At 44.4% G+C, this 18,506-nt stretch overlaps 1 protein-coding gene across 1 annotated transcript in view; it reads right to left on the minus strand.

Annotated features, from left to right (window-relative positions):
- LOC115458066 (dual oxidase 1-like) overlaps nucleotides 1-18,506 on the minus strand; it is a 287,347-nt gene that overhangs the window by 53,577 nt on the left and 215,264 nt on the right. Inside the window, exons 17-21 of the mRNA XM_030187873.1 lie at nucleotides 15,945-16,147; nucleotides 13,755-13,928; nucleotides 5,759-5,984; nucleotides 3,168-3,261; nucleotides 1,720-1,895 (exon numbers count right to left, since the gene is read on the minus strand). Of these exons, the coding sequence (XP_030043733.1) occupies nucleotides 1,720-1,895; nucleotides 3,168-3,261; nucleotides 5,759-5,984; nucleotides 13,755-13,928; nucleotides 15,945-16,147 (873 nt within the window). The remainder of the gene's footprint in view (nucleotides 1-1,719; nucleotides 1,896-3,167; nucleotides 3,262-5,758; nucleotides 5,985-13,754; nucleotides 13,929-15,944; nucleotides 16,148-18,506) is intronic.

Below are 18,506 nucleotides of genomic sequence, written 5' to 3' on the forward strand. Positions count from 1 at the left end.
ATTTAAAACGAATCAGAGAAAAGTTTTCTTCACTCAACGTGTAATTAAACTCTGGAACTCGTTGTCAGAGAATGTGGTAAAGGCAATTAGCTTAACAGAGTTTTAAAAAGGTTTGGACGGCTTCCTAAAGGAAAAGTCCATAGACCGTTATTAAATGGACTTGAGGAAAATCCACTATTTCTGGGATAAGCAGTATAAAATGTTTTGTACTTTTTTAGGATCTTGCCAGGTATTTGTGACCTGGATTGGCCACTGTTGGAAACAGGATGCTGGGCTTGATGGACCCTTGCAGCGGCATAATCGAAAGAGGACGCCCATCTTCTGACACAAATCGGGAGATGGGCGTCCTTCTCTCAGGGTCGCCCAAATCGGCATAATCGAAAGCTGATTTTGGGCGTCCTCAACTGCTTTCCATCACGGGGACAACCAAAGTTCACGGGGGCATGTCGGCAGTGTACCGAAGGCGGGATGGGGGCATGGTTAAGAGATGGGCGTCCTCGGCCGATAATGGAAAAAAGAAGGGCACCCCTGACGAGCATTTGGCCAACTTTACTTGGTCCAATTTTTTTCATGACCAAGCCTCGAAAAGGTGCCCGAACTGACCAAATTAGAAAAACATTTTTTTGCCAGCCTCAAATGTCATAACCAGCTCCATCATAGCAGTATGCAGGTCCCTGGAGCAGTTTTTAGTGGGTGCAGTGCACTTCAGGTAGGCGGACCCAGGCCCATCTCCCCCTACCTGTTACACTTGTGGTGGTAAATGTGAGCCCTCCAAAACCCACCCGAAACCCACTGTACCCACATGTAGGTGCCCCCCCTTCACCCCTTAGGGCTATGGTAGTGGTGTACAGTTGTGCGGAGTGGGTTTTGGGGAGGGTTTGGGGGGCTCAGCAGCAAAGGTGAGGGAGCTATGCACCTAGGAGCAATTTGTGAAGTCCACTGCAGTGCCCCCTAGGGTGCCCGGTTGGTGTCCTGGCATGTCAGGGGGACCAGTGCACTACGAATGCTGGCTCCTCCCACGACCAAAGGGCTTGCATTTGGTCGTTTTTGAGATGGGCATCCTCGGTTTCCATTATAGGTGAAACCGAGGTCGTCCATCTCTAAGGTCGACCATCTCTTAGGTCGAGCTAATTGTTGAGATTTGGGCATCCTCGACCGTATTATCGAAACGAAAGATGGACGCCCAGCTTGTTTAGATAATACAGGATGCCCCACCCCTTCGCGGGGACGTCCTCAGAGATGGGCGTCCCTGTTCAAAAATGCCCCTGCACGTCTTTCCCAGTATGGCAATACTTATGTACTTATGTACACATGTCAGAGGTGAAGAGCAAGTCCAAGAAGACAGGAGAAGCCTCCACGGAGAGTCAAAGCAAAACAGCAAAAGTAGAGGCTGACAAATGCGCAAACCAATAGGGAGATAAAAAACCAGTTTATTCAGAATATTCATATGAATATGAATATTCTGAATAAACTGTTTTTTTTATCTCCCTATTGGTTTGCGCATTTGTCAGCCTCTACTTTTGCTGTTTTGCACATGTCAGAGGTGCCAATAATTTGCAGTTACATGTGTATGTGCACTGATGTAAGTGTGCGCACCTAAGTTTTGGTACACCAAAGTGACTTTAGACTAGTATTCTATAATAGCTTATGCATGCCCTGAATCTCATAGCCTCATAGAAAGTAGAAATACTTCCATCACACCCTTTTAGCCCCACTAACCTTTGAAGCAAAGATGTGTAAAGCTCAGTTCCATGTTGTGGTCCCTTAGCATGTAGTGAAAGTCCTCCCAGGTGAGCTCTTCCTTGTCTTGAAATCCTGCCTCTCGATACATAGATTCAATGACTTGTTCAACCTGGTCCCTTGACAGGCAGTTGTTGGAGATCTCAATGAAAGACCTGACATAAAGGGCAAGGATGACATTTAAACAAAAGATTCTGAAACTTGCACTTCTACAATATTGCAATTAAAGCTACATTACGAGGGTCTGTTTGGGTGGAAGTTATACCACTGCATGAAAGCAATTATAAGATCAGTATCAAAATCATTTATCCTGCTAACGTTAGAGTTAAAGATAATCAAATAACGTATTCTGTTATTTTTAAGCAGATATCCATCTTCTGAAAACTGACCTCTATGGTGTCAATATTCAGCCAGGATGGCCACTGTTTAAAGTTATGCACTGGCTCTGTCACGTAATTGAAATGTATATTCAGTGGCTGTCAGGAGCGTAGCCAGACTTTGGCGGGAGGGGGGTCCACAGCCCGAGGTGAAGGGGCACATTTTAACCCCCCCCCAGCGCCGCCGACCCCCCCGACACTTTTGCCCCCCCCAGCGCTAGCGCCCCTCCCCCGTTCCTTTCAATCCCCCCTCCCGCCGCCGCCAATCTTCCCCCACCACCACCAGGTACCTTTGCTGGCGGGGGTCCCCAACCCCTGCCAGCTGAAGTCCCCTTCAGCGCCAGTCTCCAAGTCCGGCGCGTTTGCTGATCTGGATTCTGTTTCTGTGAGTCCTGACGTCCTGCATGTTCCTACGTGCAGGACGTCGGATGTCAGGACTCACAGAAACAGAATCCAGATTAGCAATGTGCTGGAGACCGGCGCTGAAGAGGACTTCGTCTGGCAGGGGTCCAGCAAAGGTACCTGGTGGCGGGGGAGGGTTGGCGGCGGCAGGAGGGGGGGGGTCGATTATGGTGGGGGAGGGCAGGCGGCAGGGGGGATGAAAGCAGGGGTGCCAGGGCTAAATCTGCTGGGGCCCATGCCCCTGTGGCCCCACCTAGCTACGCCCCTGGGCTGGATATTGCTATAAATGGATTATTTTGGCAGCCTCTCCTAAATATGTGGTTTATTACAGCTGCTGTTTGACTAATTTGGTCAGTTCTAGTTGTGAAGCTCTTGCCAGTGGATATTACCAGGTAATGACTTCCTGTATCACTGGATGTCATTGCTCTCAGCTCTGGACATCTGTTTCATAATAATGAATCCTAATGCTTTCTGGAGCTTGTAGTCCTAATTTTCAATCTCAATCAGGACTTGGAAGACTAGAATTGATTAGCATATGGATTTAAGCAAACTAATCATAAAAAAGTGGACCCCTGGATCACCCTTTTTAAGTAATGCACATAAGCAGGGATGCAAGCTTTGAGCTAATGGGACAAAATGTCAAAATACTTCAGCATTGTGAAAAACTCCTCCTTGGAAAGGAATCCATTTCCATCAATGTCATACATTGTAAACATCAGCTTAGATTTTTCTTCAGGCGAACCTGTTAGAGAATAGAAGAGAAACAGTTATCAGACTGCTATATTTTGTTTATTTATTTAATTTGTGGCATTTATATCCCACATTATCCCAAGGAATCTTGAGTTCAAAATGGCTTATAACCAGGGGCATTGCCAGGTTTCGGTGGGAGGGGGTCCAGAGCCCAAGGTGATGGGACACATTTTAGCCCCCCCCCAGTGCTGCCGACCCCCCCGCCATTGCTGAACCCCCCCCCCGCCACCAACCTTGACTCCCCCTGCCATTGCCGAACCCCCCCCCCCACCAACTTTGACCCCCTCTGCCGACGACCCTCTTGACCCCCCTCCCACCGCCAACCCGCCATTGCCTACCTTTGCTGGCGGGGGACCCCAACCCCCGCCAGCCGAGCCGAAGTCCTCTTCTTCCCAATCCTGTGCAAGACTTCGTTCTAGTCTGACGTCCTGCACGTTGTATGTGCAGGACGTCAGACTCACAGAAACAGAATGAAGCCTTGCAAGATGGCTTCGTTCTGTTTCTGTGAGTCTGACATCCTGCATGTACAACGTGCAGGATGTCAGACTAGAACGAAACCTTGTGTGGGATTGGGAAGAAGAGGACCTCGGCTCGGCTGACGGGGGTTGAGGTCCCCCGCCAGCAAAGGTAGGCGATGGCGGGTTGGCAACTGCGGGTTGGCGATGGCGGGTTGGCGGTGGGAGGGGGGTTGAGAGGGTCATTGGCAGGGGGGTCCAGGGGCAAATCTAAGGGGGCCCAGGCCCCAGTGGCTCCACACTGGCTACACCACTGCTTACAACAAATAATCAAAATGGTAGTGGAGGAACAGAGTAGTACCAGTGGATTCTGGGGTCCTTTTATGAAACTGCGGCAAAAGGGGACCTGAGCTGGCATCAGTTTATGTTTTTGACGTGCGTCAAGGCCCCCTTTTACTGTAGCGGGTAAAAGGCAGGTCTTTGTTTTTTAAACAAGAAATGGTCATGTGGAAAGTGAAGCACTTACCGCAAAGCTATTTCGGGAGGGAGCACTTACCGCCACCCATTGAGGTGGTGGTAAGGGCTCCCATGCTAACCTGGTGGTACTGCACAATTACTGCCGGGTACACACCGGCACTACAAAAATTAAAATATTTTTGCAGCACTGATATTGGCCCGTGTTGGGGGAGGTAACTACCGCCGGGCTGCTGCAGTAGCTCGGCGGTACTTCCCTTATAGCGAGCAGTAAGACTGTGTTGGGCTTACTGCCGTTTCTTAAAAGGGCCCCTAAGTAAAATAAAAGTTGAAAAATCGGGAGGATTATAACAAGGAAGTAGAAGAAAAATGTTGATTGCAGTGTACAGCAAAGAACAATCATTATAACAATGAGAGGTGAGATAGTAACAACAGTGCATTAGAAATTATTATTATTATTATAAGCGCCATACAAATTAACCTCCCTGTTTATAAGCCATGCCGCAATGACAACACAGCCCATTCAAAGTGAATGGGCTGTGTCAGCATTAATGCATAGCAACTGCTAGCGCGGTTAGTAAACAGGGAGGTAAGTTAGTGCAAGCAATTATAGTTATAAGTACAATACAACTGAAGTAATCAAAGAATCAATCTAATGTAAACAGAATTTACATTATGTGTAGAAATTAAACAAGGGTTGACAAGAATTTATTACAGAGATGTGATTTCAAAGATCTGTGGAACTGTAGATAATTATTTAGATGTTTAATTGACTTTGGTAGTGAATTCCACCATTTCATGCCTAAGTAGGTGAAGTTCGTTGATAGAATGGATTTATAAACTATTTTTCTGCAGTTGGGGAAATGTCATGTGAGATCATCTTTTGCTCCAGAGACTGTGTTTCGCAAGGGAAGTTCTATGAGTAATTGCATGTAGTTTGGGGCCATTCCATAAATTAGTAAATGAACAAAAGTGCAGATCTTGAAATGACTCTGGCTTTTTTAGGTAGCCAGTGAAGTCTAGTTAGCAGAGGGGTTGCACTATCAAAGCATGACATATTGTAAATAAGATTTCAACTGTTTGAAATTTTTTAATTAACTCTTCTTTACAACTGGCATAGGTTGCATTACAGTAGTCCACAAAACGCTTTTCTATCTATCTCTCTGATGTAAGAGTCTTCTTTGTAAATATCTCCAGTACAACTGTAACATAGGTCACCCGTCCTCCCTGTTTAAAACGCCTCCTGGCATTGCCAACACAGCCTAGTCAAAGTGAATGGGCTGTGTCGGCAGTACCGCACTTTCAGCTGCTAGTGCGGCTTTGTAAACAGGGGCCCTGATTTGGTGGCAACTCTAACCCCCAAGAATCAAGTTGTCTTTTCAAATTGTACCCACAAATATAAGAAACTACTATGGGATAAATGGCTGAACCAGTAATTAGACCAGTAATTTACCTTGGGGAACATACGCAGTGACTTGTAATGAATTCAAATCTTTTTTTCTTGATGAACTACGCTAATCAAAAATGCTGTTCTGGCACGGTGAAGCTAATTTTTTTTACCTTTCATAAAAATCACCAGGATTGCCAGGAACTCCCTGAAGGACAAATATCCATTGCCATCTTCATCGGCGAGAGAGAACATCGATTCTATGAACAGAGACTGGGGTTTCAATCCAAGGGATTCCGCGAACTCAGCTCTGCTCAACTCACATTTCAGAGCCTCTCTCACTTTCCAAGGGGTTTCACCGGTGAGGTCTCCAGCATCTGACCGGTCAATATCAAGTACCTGCAACCATAGAGAAGGGAAATATGTCAGCATGTGAACAATGATGTTAAGAGCGCTCACTCTTCTGAACGAGTGCATGCTTGTGCAAACGTTTCACACAAATACAGTAGTGAATTGTGTGCACTCTGGAAAGAGTGCATGTTTTTTTTTTTTAAGAACCTGCGATCTTTCAGAAGAGTGTGCATATATGCATGTTTTTGTTTGCTAACAACATGAAATGACATAAGAATGCCATTGACATCCTCTATTAAATAAGATATATTATGTTCCTTAAAAATCATTTTCAGCAGACAAAAAAAATCTCCCAATCAAATACAAAGAAAGTGTCCAAATTTATTAGATACTCATCACTTCAACATTATTAGATTCAAAATCAGTTTTTAAAGCGCCTGTGATGTACATAAATTTATCAGCATCTTCGCCACATACACAGCAAATGCAAAATTGGTTGCCTGTACAGCTTAAGACCCTGATGAAGCCATGTGTTTTCCGCTGAAAGGGGTCCTGTTTTTTTTTGTACAGCAGTTATTTTCTGTTGACACTGATAAATTTATCTAAATCAGAGGCTCTTTAAAAACTGATTTTATTTATTTATTTAGATTTTGCTCACACCTTTTTCAGCAGTAGCTCAAGGTGAGTTACATTCAGGTACACTGGATATTTCTCTGTCCCAGGGGGGCTCACAATCTAAGTGTGTACCTGAGGCAATGGAGGGCAGTGGCGTACCAAGGGGGGGCGGGGCGGTGGGGGCAGTCCGCCCCGGGTGCACGCCGATGGGGGTGTGCCACACGCCTGTCTGCTCCGCTCGTTCCGTGCTCCCTCTGCCCCGGAACAGGTTACTTCCTGTTCCGGGGCAGAGGGAGCATGGAACGAGTGAAGCCGACAGGCGCGCGGCACCCCCCCAGCAGGTAAAAATGCACCCGGGGGGGGGGTGTCCTTTCGCCGGGGGGAGGTGTGTCCTTTCGCCAGGGGTGGGGGGGTCACACTGCACCCAGGGGGGGGGGGGGTGCATTGGCGATCTGCCCCGGGTGTCAGCCACCCTAGGAATGCCACTGATGGAGGATTAAGTGACTTGCCCAAGATCACAAGGAGCAGCAGTGGGATTTGAACTGGCCACCTCTGGATTGCAAGACTGGTGCTCTAACCACTAGGCAGCGGCGTAGCAAGGGTGTGGCGGTGGAGGCAGTCCGCCCTGGGTGCATGCTGCTGGAGGGTGCAGAGAGCAGCCGTGCGCCTATCGGCTCCACTGGTTCCCTGCTCCCTCTGCCCCGGAACAGGTTACTTCCTGTTCTGGGGCTGATGGAGCCAGAAGAACCGCCAGGCGCTCGGCTGCTCTCTGCACCCTCCAGCAGCCAAGAATGCACCCGGGGGGGGGGGGGGGCTTGATGCGCTGAGAAGGGGGGTGTCATTGCTCCGGGGGGGGGGGCTTGATGCGCCAGGGAGGGGGGTGTCGTGCTGCACCCTGGGGGGATGGATGCTGCTGCACCCGGGGGGGGGGGGGGGGTGCACAGCGGCGATCTGCCCCGGGTGGCAGCCGACCTAGGATTGCCACTGCCACTCCTTGTTTAATTTTGAATTGAATATGTTGAAGTGATATGGAAGGAATGTCGTATACTACTGCATTATTTTGTCTACAATTTTGTGGATGAGTAGCTAATAAATTTGGACACTTTCTATGTATTTGATTGGGAGATTTTTAGTTTACTCAGATTTGTTGTGGTCTCCTATTTTTCCTGTTTTTTGCTGGTAAAGCCTTAAAAATTATTGCCAGGGGTTCAGCCACAGGCCATGGTTCAAGGTCCAAGAACTGAGGATATTAATATATCAGCAACACTTGAATCATCTTTGACAGAAGATTCAGAAAGGGAAATGTTGTTGGTATCATTTTTTAGCAGGACTGCAGTGCAGTAAGTTGTATTTCCGGAACAAGGCTAACTTAAGAGTGAAGGAAAGCCTTTTAAGCTAGGAGGCATGAAGTATTAGCTTACCCCTGTAAATGTCTGCTAAGGTGTTTGGGCATAAAATATGTTTTTTTTTTCAGCCAGAGCAATTGATAGCTTTCCTAGATATAAAAAAGACTGTCAAGAGAAAGGGCCAACATGAATGGTATAGCATGATTCAAAATAATGGGAAGGGTTTTCATTTTTATGTTAATGCTTTGTCTTCAAATATTTTCTTTTTATGATCTCCTTGTCTTGTGTCCACTCCCCCTCTAATTATTGAGGTCTAAGAAAGAATGATTGTTTTTCCCGCTTATCTTATATGTATATGTTTGTGGTTCCAAGTTGCTTATTCAAGTGTATAACTTGTGTGCTATTTTCTAAAATTGCAATAATAATAATAATAATAATAATAAAAAAGGAATGCCATTTTCATTTCCAATGTCATTTCAAAGAGAAACTCATCCCTAGTTGCTGCATGGTCTCTATTGCTGAGGGTGAAACCCAGGGGCCTTTTTACAAAGCTGCAGTAGGGCACCAAAATAAGACTACTGCCAAACTAGCACCCCCTGGTGGTAATTTCAGATTTGGCACGCATTCATTCTGATGGTAGAAATTATTTATTTATTTTCTCATGTGCGCAGCATTTCTGCCGGTAATTGGCAGTTGGCATGCACTGAATGGTTACTGCATCTGTAGCATGTGAGCCTTTACTGCTAGATCAAAGGGGGGTAAGGGCTCAGGTTGTAAAGAGGCACTAATTTTAATTTTAGCACAAGCCCATTTCCTGGCCCATTAAAAAAGTGTCCTTTTTCCTAGACATGGTACAAAATGACCTGATGCACACCAAAAACACACGCCTACACTACCACAGGCCACATTTTACCACAGCTTAGTAAAAGGACCCCCCAGAGAGGACAGACTCCTTAATAAAACCAGAATAGGATTAAACATTTTTTTCAAGTGAAAACAAAAAACAGTATACATGTTAGTACCAGAATTACAGGAAAATGTACAGTTGACTGGCATGCAAGTACAGCGTAAAACCAGTTTTCCTCTATTTCACATCATGAATAGTATCTAATACACAGAGAAGATCCACCAAAGTGGAGGAGCACTGAAATTCCACGAAGGACACAAAGCAGTAAGAACAGTGAGAAGTGGACCAGGCTCTCCGGGGACCAATCACAAAGATTTCAATTTTTAAATGACACAAATTTTATTGATAGAACACTCGACACAACACTGTGTTTCAGCCAAAGGCCTGTTTCAGGAGTCTTTCTATATTATCTCTGGAAAGTGAGACCATCCAATGGCAAGTGTGAGAAAACAAGTGGTCATAAAAAAGAACTTGAGAAAACTGCAGCAAAAGATAATTATGCTCTCGGGGTGAGTGCTGTGTCGAGTGTTCTATCAATAAAATTTGTGTCATTTAGAATTTGAAATCTTTGTGATTTTTCTCTATAGAGCCTGGTCCACTTCCCATTGTTCTAGTATCTAATATACCCCATTTTGATAATCTGTTGTGTTCTCAGTTTCATCATCTAAAACATGGCATGGTTTCAATTTAGCAGCATTTCTATTGTATGCTGGGAATTATTAGTAATTAATGACTAATGAAATCTCAAGAAGGTTTTGTAGTTTTGTCAACCAAGCTCTGTCTCATCATGAAGCTAATATGACCCAGTCCTTGTTCTTCTAACATCCCCTGACTTTAGGGTCATCTCCCCTCTCAGGAGGAAGCTCTCCATAGAAGACAAAACAAAGCACCTGCTTATTAAAAAGAAGGCAGTGATAGAGGTTTATAAGCATCTAAAATGGTTGCCGAACCCTATGGGAGGACTGCAAAGACCAGTTGGATTAAAGGAAATAAAATTAACAAGTAAGACATATTTTTCTCCATTTATTGCACAGTTAAGCCTTCAACTTGCAGGTTGGTATAGCTTTAATAGAGATCAGCTTCTTTGCCAAATAAGGTACATTAAAAGTATAATTTTCATTGCACTGGTTAAAGAACTTCTGAGCCTTGTACATCCAAAGTTTAGGAAGTGTGAGAAATGCTTCACCTTGTTAATAAGGCTGCTATAGGAATTGTGCTTGTTCAATTGTAGGGCCTTGATTGTGGAGCTCTTTGCCTTGTAATAGGAAAAGGTCCCTTAGGCCTCTAGGGAAGCCTTATGAGCCAGAACTACCTTCCCAGAATCCATCAGTAAGGGGGGGGGAATCAAAACCCAGTAGGGATTCCTTCCCCGGGAACGGGGCCCATCAGATGCAGTGAGGGGACATCAGAGACGCCAGTGGCCAGCAGGGGGAGCGGGAGCCCAGAATACCAATTTCCCTGGGTAAAGAATCAATATATAATCCCTGCCACCTGTGAGGAGTGGGTGGGGGGAGGGCTGTCTTCCAAAAGGCTTTAGGAAACGGAGGAGGGGGTGGTAAAGAGAGAGAAGACATGGAATGAGAAGAGAGTCTGCCTGCTCCCCAAGCGGCTATACCTTATCAAGAGGAACAAATGGACATGAACTGTTCAGTGGCGTTCCCCCCGGGTGCAGCGCGACCCCCCCACCCCCGGCGAAAGGACACCTCTCCCCCCTCGGGTGCATTTTTACCTGCTGGGGGGGGGGGGGTGCCGCGCGCCTGTCGGCTTCGCTCGTTCCATGCTCATGTAACCTGTTCCGGGGCAGAGGGAGCACAGAACGAGCGGATCCGACAGGCACGCGGCACCCCCCCAGCGGCGTGCATCCGGGGCGGACCGCCCCCGCCACCTCCTTGGTATGCCACTGGAGCTGTTAAAAGATAAGGGCCATTAACTGTGTTTGAAGAGAGCAGTGTGTATGGGTGGCCACAGAGTGTTTGTTGCTGTGCAGAGGGAGGAGCACTGCTACGGCAAGGTACCAAGGTGCTGTGGTTCCTTGCTGAAAAGAGAAGTAGAATTGAACTTTAAAAATACATGGAACTTTAAAGAACCTTTTCAGTTTTGTGGTAAAAGCATCTTCAGTTGGTGGGGTGGGGGGGGGGGGGGGGGGGGGGAGCTGAGCTGCAGTTCTACTCTTCTTTTTGTGGGGTTTTTTTTTCCTTTGAAGAGTTAACATTTAAGAGAAGCAGAAAGACCGAGTCACGTGCTTCTTGATTGGAACTTTATGAACTCAGTTAAAAGGAGGAGCTGAAATAAACGGGATTTTGTTTTGGATTAACCAAGTGTGTGAGTTGTGCTGTGTCAGCAGTGGTCATTGGAAACAGGAGCTGAGCCCAGGAGAAAAGCGATCCCTGAAATGAGGGGAGGCTTTATAGCCTGTAGGGTAAAGATTGGATGGGGACCTGAAGATGTCCCCAACAGTGGCGTAGCAAGGGGGGAGCGGGGGGGGGGGGGGGGCAGTGCCTACCCTCAGCTCCATCCAACCAGCTCACGCACCCTACCTTTAATGCTCAGTGCAATTTTCTTTTGTGAACATTTTTGAAAAAAAAAATATATATCCAAGGGCGTAGAACGGGTAAAAGTGAATTGATTTTTCACTCTTTCAAAAAGTACAAAGACCAGGGGACACTCAATAAAATTACATAAAAATATTTTTAAAACAAATTGTAGGAAATATTTTTTCACTCAAAGAATAGCTAAGATCTGGAAGAGGTGGTAACAGTGGTCCAGACTAGTTTTGGAGGAAAAGTCCATAGTCTGCTATTGAGATGGACATGGCGGAAGCCACTGCTTGCTCTGGGATAGGTAGCATGGAATGCTGCTACTATTTGGGTTTCTGCCAGGTACTTGTGACCTGGATTGGTCACTGTTGAAGCAAGATACTGGGCTATATGGACCACTTGTCTGACCCAGTATGGCTATTCTTCTTATATAAAACAAACCATTAGGATATATGGGGGAGGGCAGCATTCTTAGTAGACTAGCCACACAGACATCCCAGCAGAGCAGTGGAGCACCCTAGGGGGTGCTGCAGCGGACTTCACATAAAAGGTCCCAGGTACACATTGGGGAGTCCTCCGAATACCACCCAACCCCTACTGTACCCACCTATACACTACTACAATAGCCCTTATGTCTGCAGGTGTCATCTGTATGAGGGGACAGTAGGTTTTGGAGGGCTCGCTCTTTCCATCAGAAGTGTGAGTGGGAAATGGGCCTGCACTGCACTGACCACTAGGCTACTCCAGGGACCTGCTTATTTCTCTAATAGGTCTGGCCATAACATTTGAAGCTGTCATAAAGGCTGCTATATACTGTTTCCTTCACATTTCTTTCTTTGGGGGGGGGGGGGGGGGGGGGGTGTGAGAGGAGGCCAGTGACCACTGGGGGGGTAAGGGGGGGTCATGCCTTAATCCCTCCAGTGGTCATCTGGTCATTTATGACACCTTTTTGTAACTTAGTTGTAACTGAATCAGGTCTAAACCAAAACGTTTTTGCTTTGTTCCATTATGGCAGAAAAACATCCTAGATTTGGGAACACCCAAATTCTGCCCCCAACACTCCCCCTACACGTCTCCTTGTGATTTGGATGTACTGCAGATGAACTGCATAGAAAAACATCTTAAAAATGGGTTTCAAAAATCACGATTTGGAAGTTTTGGCAAAAAAAAAAGTCCATCTGCCGCTTTGTGCTGCTTTTTGGAAAATGAGCCCCTTAATACGAGCAAGTGTAAAGTGATACATGTGGGACACAGGAACCCAAACTATAACTATGTGATGCAAGGTTCCACAATAGGAGTCACTACCCAGGAAAAGGATCTAGGTGTCATCATTGATGATACGTTGAAAACCTCTGCTCAGTGTGCAGCAGTGGCTAAAGATGCAAATAGAATGTTAGGAATTATTAGGAAAGGAATGGAAAACAAAAATGAGAATGTTATAATGCCTTTGTATTGCTTCATGGTGTGACTGCTACTCGAATACTTTTGACAGTGGGCTACATTGTAAGCTCTTTTGAGCAGGGACTGTCTCTCTTCATGTTTGACTGTACAGCGCTGCGTAAGTCTGGTAGCGCTTTAGAAATGTTGAGGAGTAGTAGTAGTAGTAGATACACCTCAGTGCAATACGAATTTTAGTTGCTTAGGGCTAGCAAGATCGATAATTACATTGTTGTGCATCTTTCATAAAAAAAATTGAAACCAATGGACTTGGCTAGCAAACTGATGTCAGAATGCTCTTTGTGGTAGAGTTTGAGCACAGCATAGAGGTTGAGATCGATCAATTGTTCTGAGTATGGCTCACAATCGGGGTGGGGGAGCATGACTTAAGTTTTATTTTATGATTTATGGTTTTGTGACTTATGTACCAATATTGCAATTTGTAAATTGAAACCCATAATCACAACAAAATCTAGGTTTCATTTCATTTTGTGCTTCTAATCTGCCACCTTCTACAAAAAAACAGGACCCAAGATAATTTACAGAACTGAATAACACATTAACACAATAAACTACACACTACAGTACAAAATCACCAATACATACTGAATCACACCCTGTTCTCAGATAGGGGGAAAAACAGTCTGCATCAAGAACTATGAAAACTCATATCAGTAAAATACACTCCCTCCTCAACTGACCTCAGATTAATAGCAAAACATAAGACAATTAACGTAACTCTAAAACAAAAATAAATAAAAATCCCCATGCCAAACTCCAAAGAGCCCCTCAAGCCAAAATCAAATTTGCCTTCACCCAAGGCTACCAAAAGGACAATCCCCTTTGCATTCACATTCAAAAGTGTTCTGTCAGGAGGCAACCTAACCTTGTAGTCCAGTGTGGATGATACCAAGGCAGATTGACCAGAGCTCCCAATCCATAAAACTGAATGTGTGGCACCTGGAGCATGTTATACCTGTGCAAATGAATACCGGAAGAAGGTTTCCAGAATCTGACTCCTCTGTTTTTTTGTAACAGCTTGCTTCTTCAGTGCTTGCTCTGTCATCTCAGACACATTCAGGTTCAGTTCAATTTTGTTGAGCTTTTGAATGAAGCTATTTCTTTCTTCTTCTCCATTGAAAAATAAAACCTAGTGGGATGAAAGAAAATCATTGCATTTTGATCTAGGCCTAAAACCATAAACATCGTCTATAATCGTCTATAAGAAGTACACGTCGATTAACACGAAGTTGAAATTATTTTAGGACCGCTCAGAGTACTAAAATTTGGAATACTGACCCAGTTCATATTTGGGGGGACACCGCAAAAGCGGAGGACCAGGTATCACTATGTCAGAAGAAACCAGCAAAACGAGTAGTGTAACCAGCAGGGCTCTCCCACAAAGGAACAGAAGGATGAGGAATATTAATGAATGAAACCTTTATTCTTCAAGACCCGACACAGAACTGTGTTTTGGTGTAAAGCCTACATCAGGGGTCTGTACAGGGAATCACTGATGAATGTAAAGGTATCAGGATAATAGTCTTTAAAAAAATGAAATCCAAGAGTCGTGGGTTCAGCAAGAGATGCAGGAACAAAGTGCAGACCCCTGATGTAGGCTTTACGCCAAAACACAGTTCTGTGTCGGGCCTTGTAGAATAAAGGTTTCGTTCATTAATATTCCTCGTCCTTCTGTTCCTTTGTGGGAGAGCCCTGCTGATTACACCACTCCTTTTGCTGACCAGTTTATATTTGGTAAATTACCTCATATTTTTTATTTCATAAAGCCCTTAAAAATCATTTGTTTACGTTTCATTGATTGTGAAGGTAGTCTTTATTTGCTGTTATGTTATATTATGTTCTTATTGTGAATATGATGTAGACTCCTTGTGAGGTGAAGTCAATGTTTTTGTAATTTGTCTTGTAGCTTTTGTTAAAGGTGGAATATGTGTCCTAATACAATACAATAAAGCCAAAGGACCCTGTTTACAAAGATGCGCTAGCATTTTTGGTACACACTAAAAATTAGCATGTGCTAACTATGTAGATGCCCTTAGGAATATTGTGGGCATCTACACAGTTAGCACACTTTAATTTTAGTGCACACTAAAAACTCTAGCGCGCCTTTGTAAACAGGGCCCAAAGTGTGTTAAAATGTATCAGGTGAATTATTTCATATGTATAGAATCACCCTAAAAAGAAGGAATGTCTGCATCAAATGTCATCTCATTTCCAAAGCTATTTTCCTTAGTTGCATCATCAACAGTAAATAAACTTTGGACAATTCACTTTTTTGCAGATAGGGAGAGTCTTAATTTAAGAAATGGGTACATGAGAGATGAGAATAGGGAGTTGCCCAATTTGTTGCAAGATTATGAACAACATTAGGGAGGTGGTTATGGAAGAGAGGTCAGCCTATTCTGAGTTTAATAGAGCAACGCTTGGCTATGGCACTAATGAATTCTGTCTTTCTGCCATCCTCTGGCTGTCCGGAAACATCCCTGAACCTACAACCTACTTTCCAGCAACTGGTTTTTCCTCTTTCCCAACAGTGAATCCTATGGCTTTTCTTTGGTGTGTTCTGCCCTTCCCTGCAGCCTATTCTCCCTTCTTAACTGATTATGTAGACAACACATAGGAGCCGACTCTGTGGGTGCTTGAGCACCCCCAATATTGAGAATATTCCTTGTATGTGTCCACTGAGCTTAGCACCCCAAATAATTTTGAAAAGTTGGCTCCGATGTCAGGTTTTAATCTAGTTGCCATAGCATAAGAAATCCACTGGGTAACATCTGAAGTCCATTCCTCTAAATCAGCAGTTCCCAAACTGTTTGCTGAGGCACCAGATGCACTGCTGTGAACACATAGGAGAGCCGCAACATATTTTAAGACAACCATGGAATAGCTGACAAGGATGCCCAAGTCTCACCAGCTGAAGTGGTCTGCTTTCAGAGCCCCAAGCTCTATTCTGCCCAAGGAAGTCTGAGCATGTGCAGGAATGCCTGTGTCAGCGGCTGGGTCTCCTTTAGATTCATATTAATAGTGATAACCTTACCCCCATTTTTAAGAAAATACAACACCTGGCTTAGAAATAAAATATCTAGGTATTTTACAGATCATCATGACATTTTTAGGCAATGCAATATATGATGATTAATTTATATACCAGGTCATACTCTTTGGGAACCTTCAGCAGTAAGGCTCTGCACCCCTTGTTGTTGGATTGGATCACATCCACATTTTGGTAGTTCTGTAGGTTAATGCTCCGGAGCACCGTGTGCCTGCTGTCTAGCACTTTAATCAACTTGCTGCTGTTGAGTTGCAATAGAACATGATGGTTGATCTCCTGTGGACCCTGCCATTCCAGAGCTAGGTAAATAAATAAATAAATAAATAAACAATGAAAGCCAATTTTCCAAATATTAGCTAAAATAGGTTTCTTATTTTTGAAGATTATTGCTAACACTTCCCTTCTTTCCTATTTACTGTCCTAAACTTTTGAGTTATGTAGGAACTGAAAGAAAAATACAGATGCTAGGTTCTGTATAACAAAAGAGCTAGGTTTTTATGAAAGATGTTTTAGGGGAGAATAGAGTTTCGAGAGAAGAGGACATTTCTCTGGTAAGTGAATGCTATTTTGCTTTGTGCTTTGGGAACTTAAAGATTGGGGTTTAAAGGAGGAATTGTAGGTTAGTGATAGGCAAAATAAAAATATAAAAAGCAAATTTTATCAACTAATCTCCATAGTCTTTTCCTTTTAGTTTTAAAAACTTTGTACCACAGCATTAACAGATAGAATCTAGCAGGCACTGCAAGATCTAGTTTAGTCTTTCTACCCACCTCTCCAACACCCACCCATCCCTAGGACAACTCTTCATTTATAGTCAGTTATTGTAATTAGGGTAACAAGCAAGGAGTGCTCTTACAGAGTTTTAAATACAATTCATTACCATCTAAGAAGGAAACACTAAATAAATCATACAATATACTATATAAACTAAAAGACACTTTTATATTAGGCTAATATCCTTCATACTGTTGCAAGTTTTAATTATTGAAAAACTCAAAAACACTAAGATTGGAGTCAGCAGTCCAGCAGCGAGAGGGGTGCTATCCAGTCTTTTGCATTGAGTGTCACATGTATGATTATCTCCCAATTGGTGAGATGTCATATGTGTGTGCCCGATGCAAAGAGCTCCTAGCTCTCAGAGAACATGTTTGTTCTTTTGAGGCTAGAGTAGCAGACTTGGTGGAGCTGAGGGAGACAGAGGTACATAGAGGAGACCTACAGGGATGTTGTACAGAAGTCCCACCTCCAGTCTGGTAGCCCCTGTGCTACCTTGGAGGAGGGAGGTCTCCTACAAGGAGAGCATCACCCTGGTGAAGTAGGAAGTACTCCTGTAGCCAGGACCTGCCCACCAGGGGATGTGCTATCCTCTCGCACCAAGGATATGTGTCCAAGTGCTGACCAGGAGGGAAAGGTTAGGACAGCTGTTGTAGTTGGTGATTCGATCATTAGGCATGTAGATAGCTGGGTGGCTGGCGGACGTCAGGATCGCCTGGTGACTTGCCTGCCTGGTGCGAAGTTGGGGGACTTCATGCGTCACCTAGATAGGATTTTAGATAGTGCCGGGAAGAAGCCAGCTGTCCTGGTACATGTGGGTACCAATGACATAGGAAAATGTGGGAGAGAGGTTCTGGAAGCCAAATTTAGGCTCTTAGGTAGAAAGCTCAAATCTAGATCCTCTAGGACAGCATTTTCTGAAATGTTACCTGTTCCACGTGCAGGGCCCAAGAGACAGGCAGAGCTCCGGCGTCTCAATGCGTGGATGAGACGATGGTGCAGGGAGGAGGGTTTTAGATTTGTTAGGAACTGGGCAACATTCTGGGGAAGGGGGAGCCTATTCCGAAAGGATGGGCTCCACCTTAACCAGGGTGGGACCAGGCTGCTGGCATCGGCATTTAAAAAGGAGATAGAGCGGCTTTTAAACTAGAAACGGGGGAAAGGCTGACAGTCGCTCAAAAGCGCATGGTTCGGGATAAGGTATCTTTCAAAGATATCACCAAAACAGGGAAGATAGGGTATCCTGATAGTGAGGTTGCAAAAGAGACCATATTAGATCAGGTGTCCTTAAATAAAAATCAGACAAAAGATTGCAAATTAATACTGTCAAGTACTAAGCATCATGTAAATAGGAACAACGAACATACTTTGAAATGTCTATATGCGAATGCCAGGAGAATAAGAAATATGATGGGAGAGTTAGAATATTTTGCACTAAATGAAAAATTAGATATAATAGGCATCAATGAGACCTGTTGGAAGGAGGATAACCAGTGGGACACTGTCAAATTATATCGTAGTGATAGGGTGGATCGAATTGGTGGAGGAGTAGCATTGTATATTAACGAGAGCCTTGAATAAAATAGATTGAAAATTCTGCAGGAAACAAAACACTTCTTGGAATCACGGTGGATTGAAATTCCATGTGTAAAGGGGAAAAGGATAGTGATAGGAGTGCACTACCATCCGCCTGGCCAGGATGAACAGACGGATGCAGAAATGTTAAAGGAAATTAGGGACACAAACAAACTGGGCAACACAATAATAATGGGTGATTTCAATTACCCCAATATTGACTGGGTAAATGTAACATCGGGGCCCGCTAGGGAGGGAAAATTCCTTGATGAAATCAATGAAAGCTTTATGGAGCAGCTGGCACAGGAG

This window comes from Microcaecilia unicolor, chromosome 1 (assembly GCF_901765095.1).
Source record: "Microcaecilia unicolor chromosome 1, aMicUni1.1, whole genome shotgun sequence".
In the NCBI taxonomy this organism is placed as follows: Eukaryota; Metazoa; Chordata; class Amphibia; order Gymnophiona; family Siphonopidae; genus Microcaecilia; species Microcaecilia unicolor.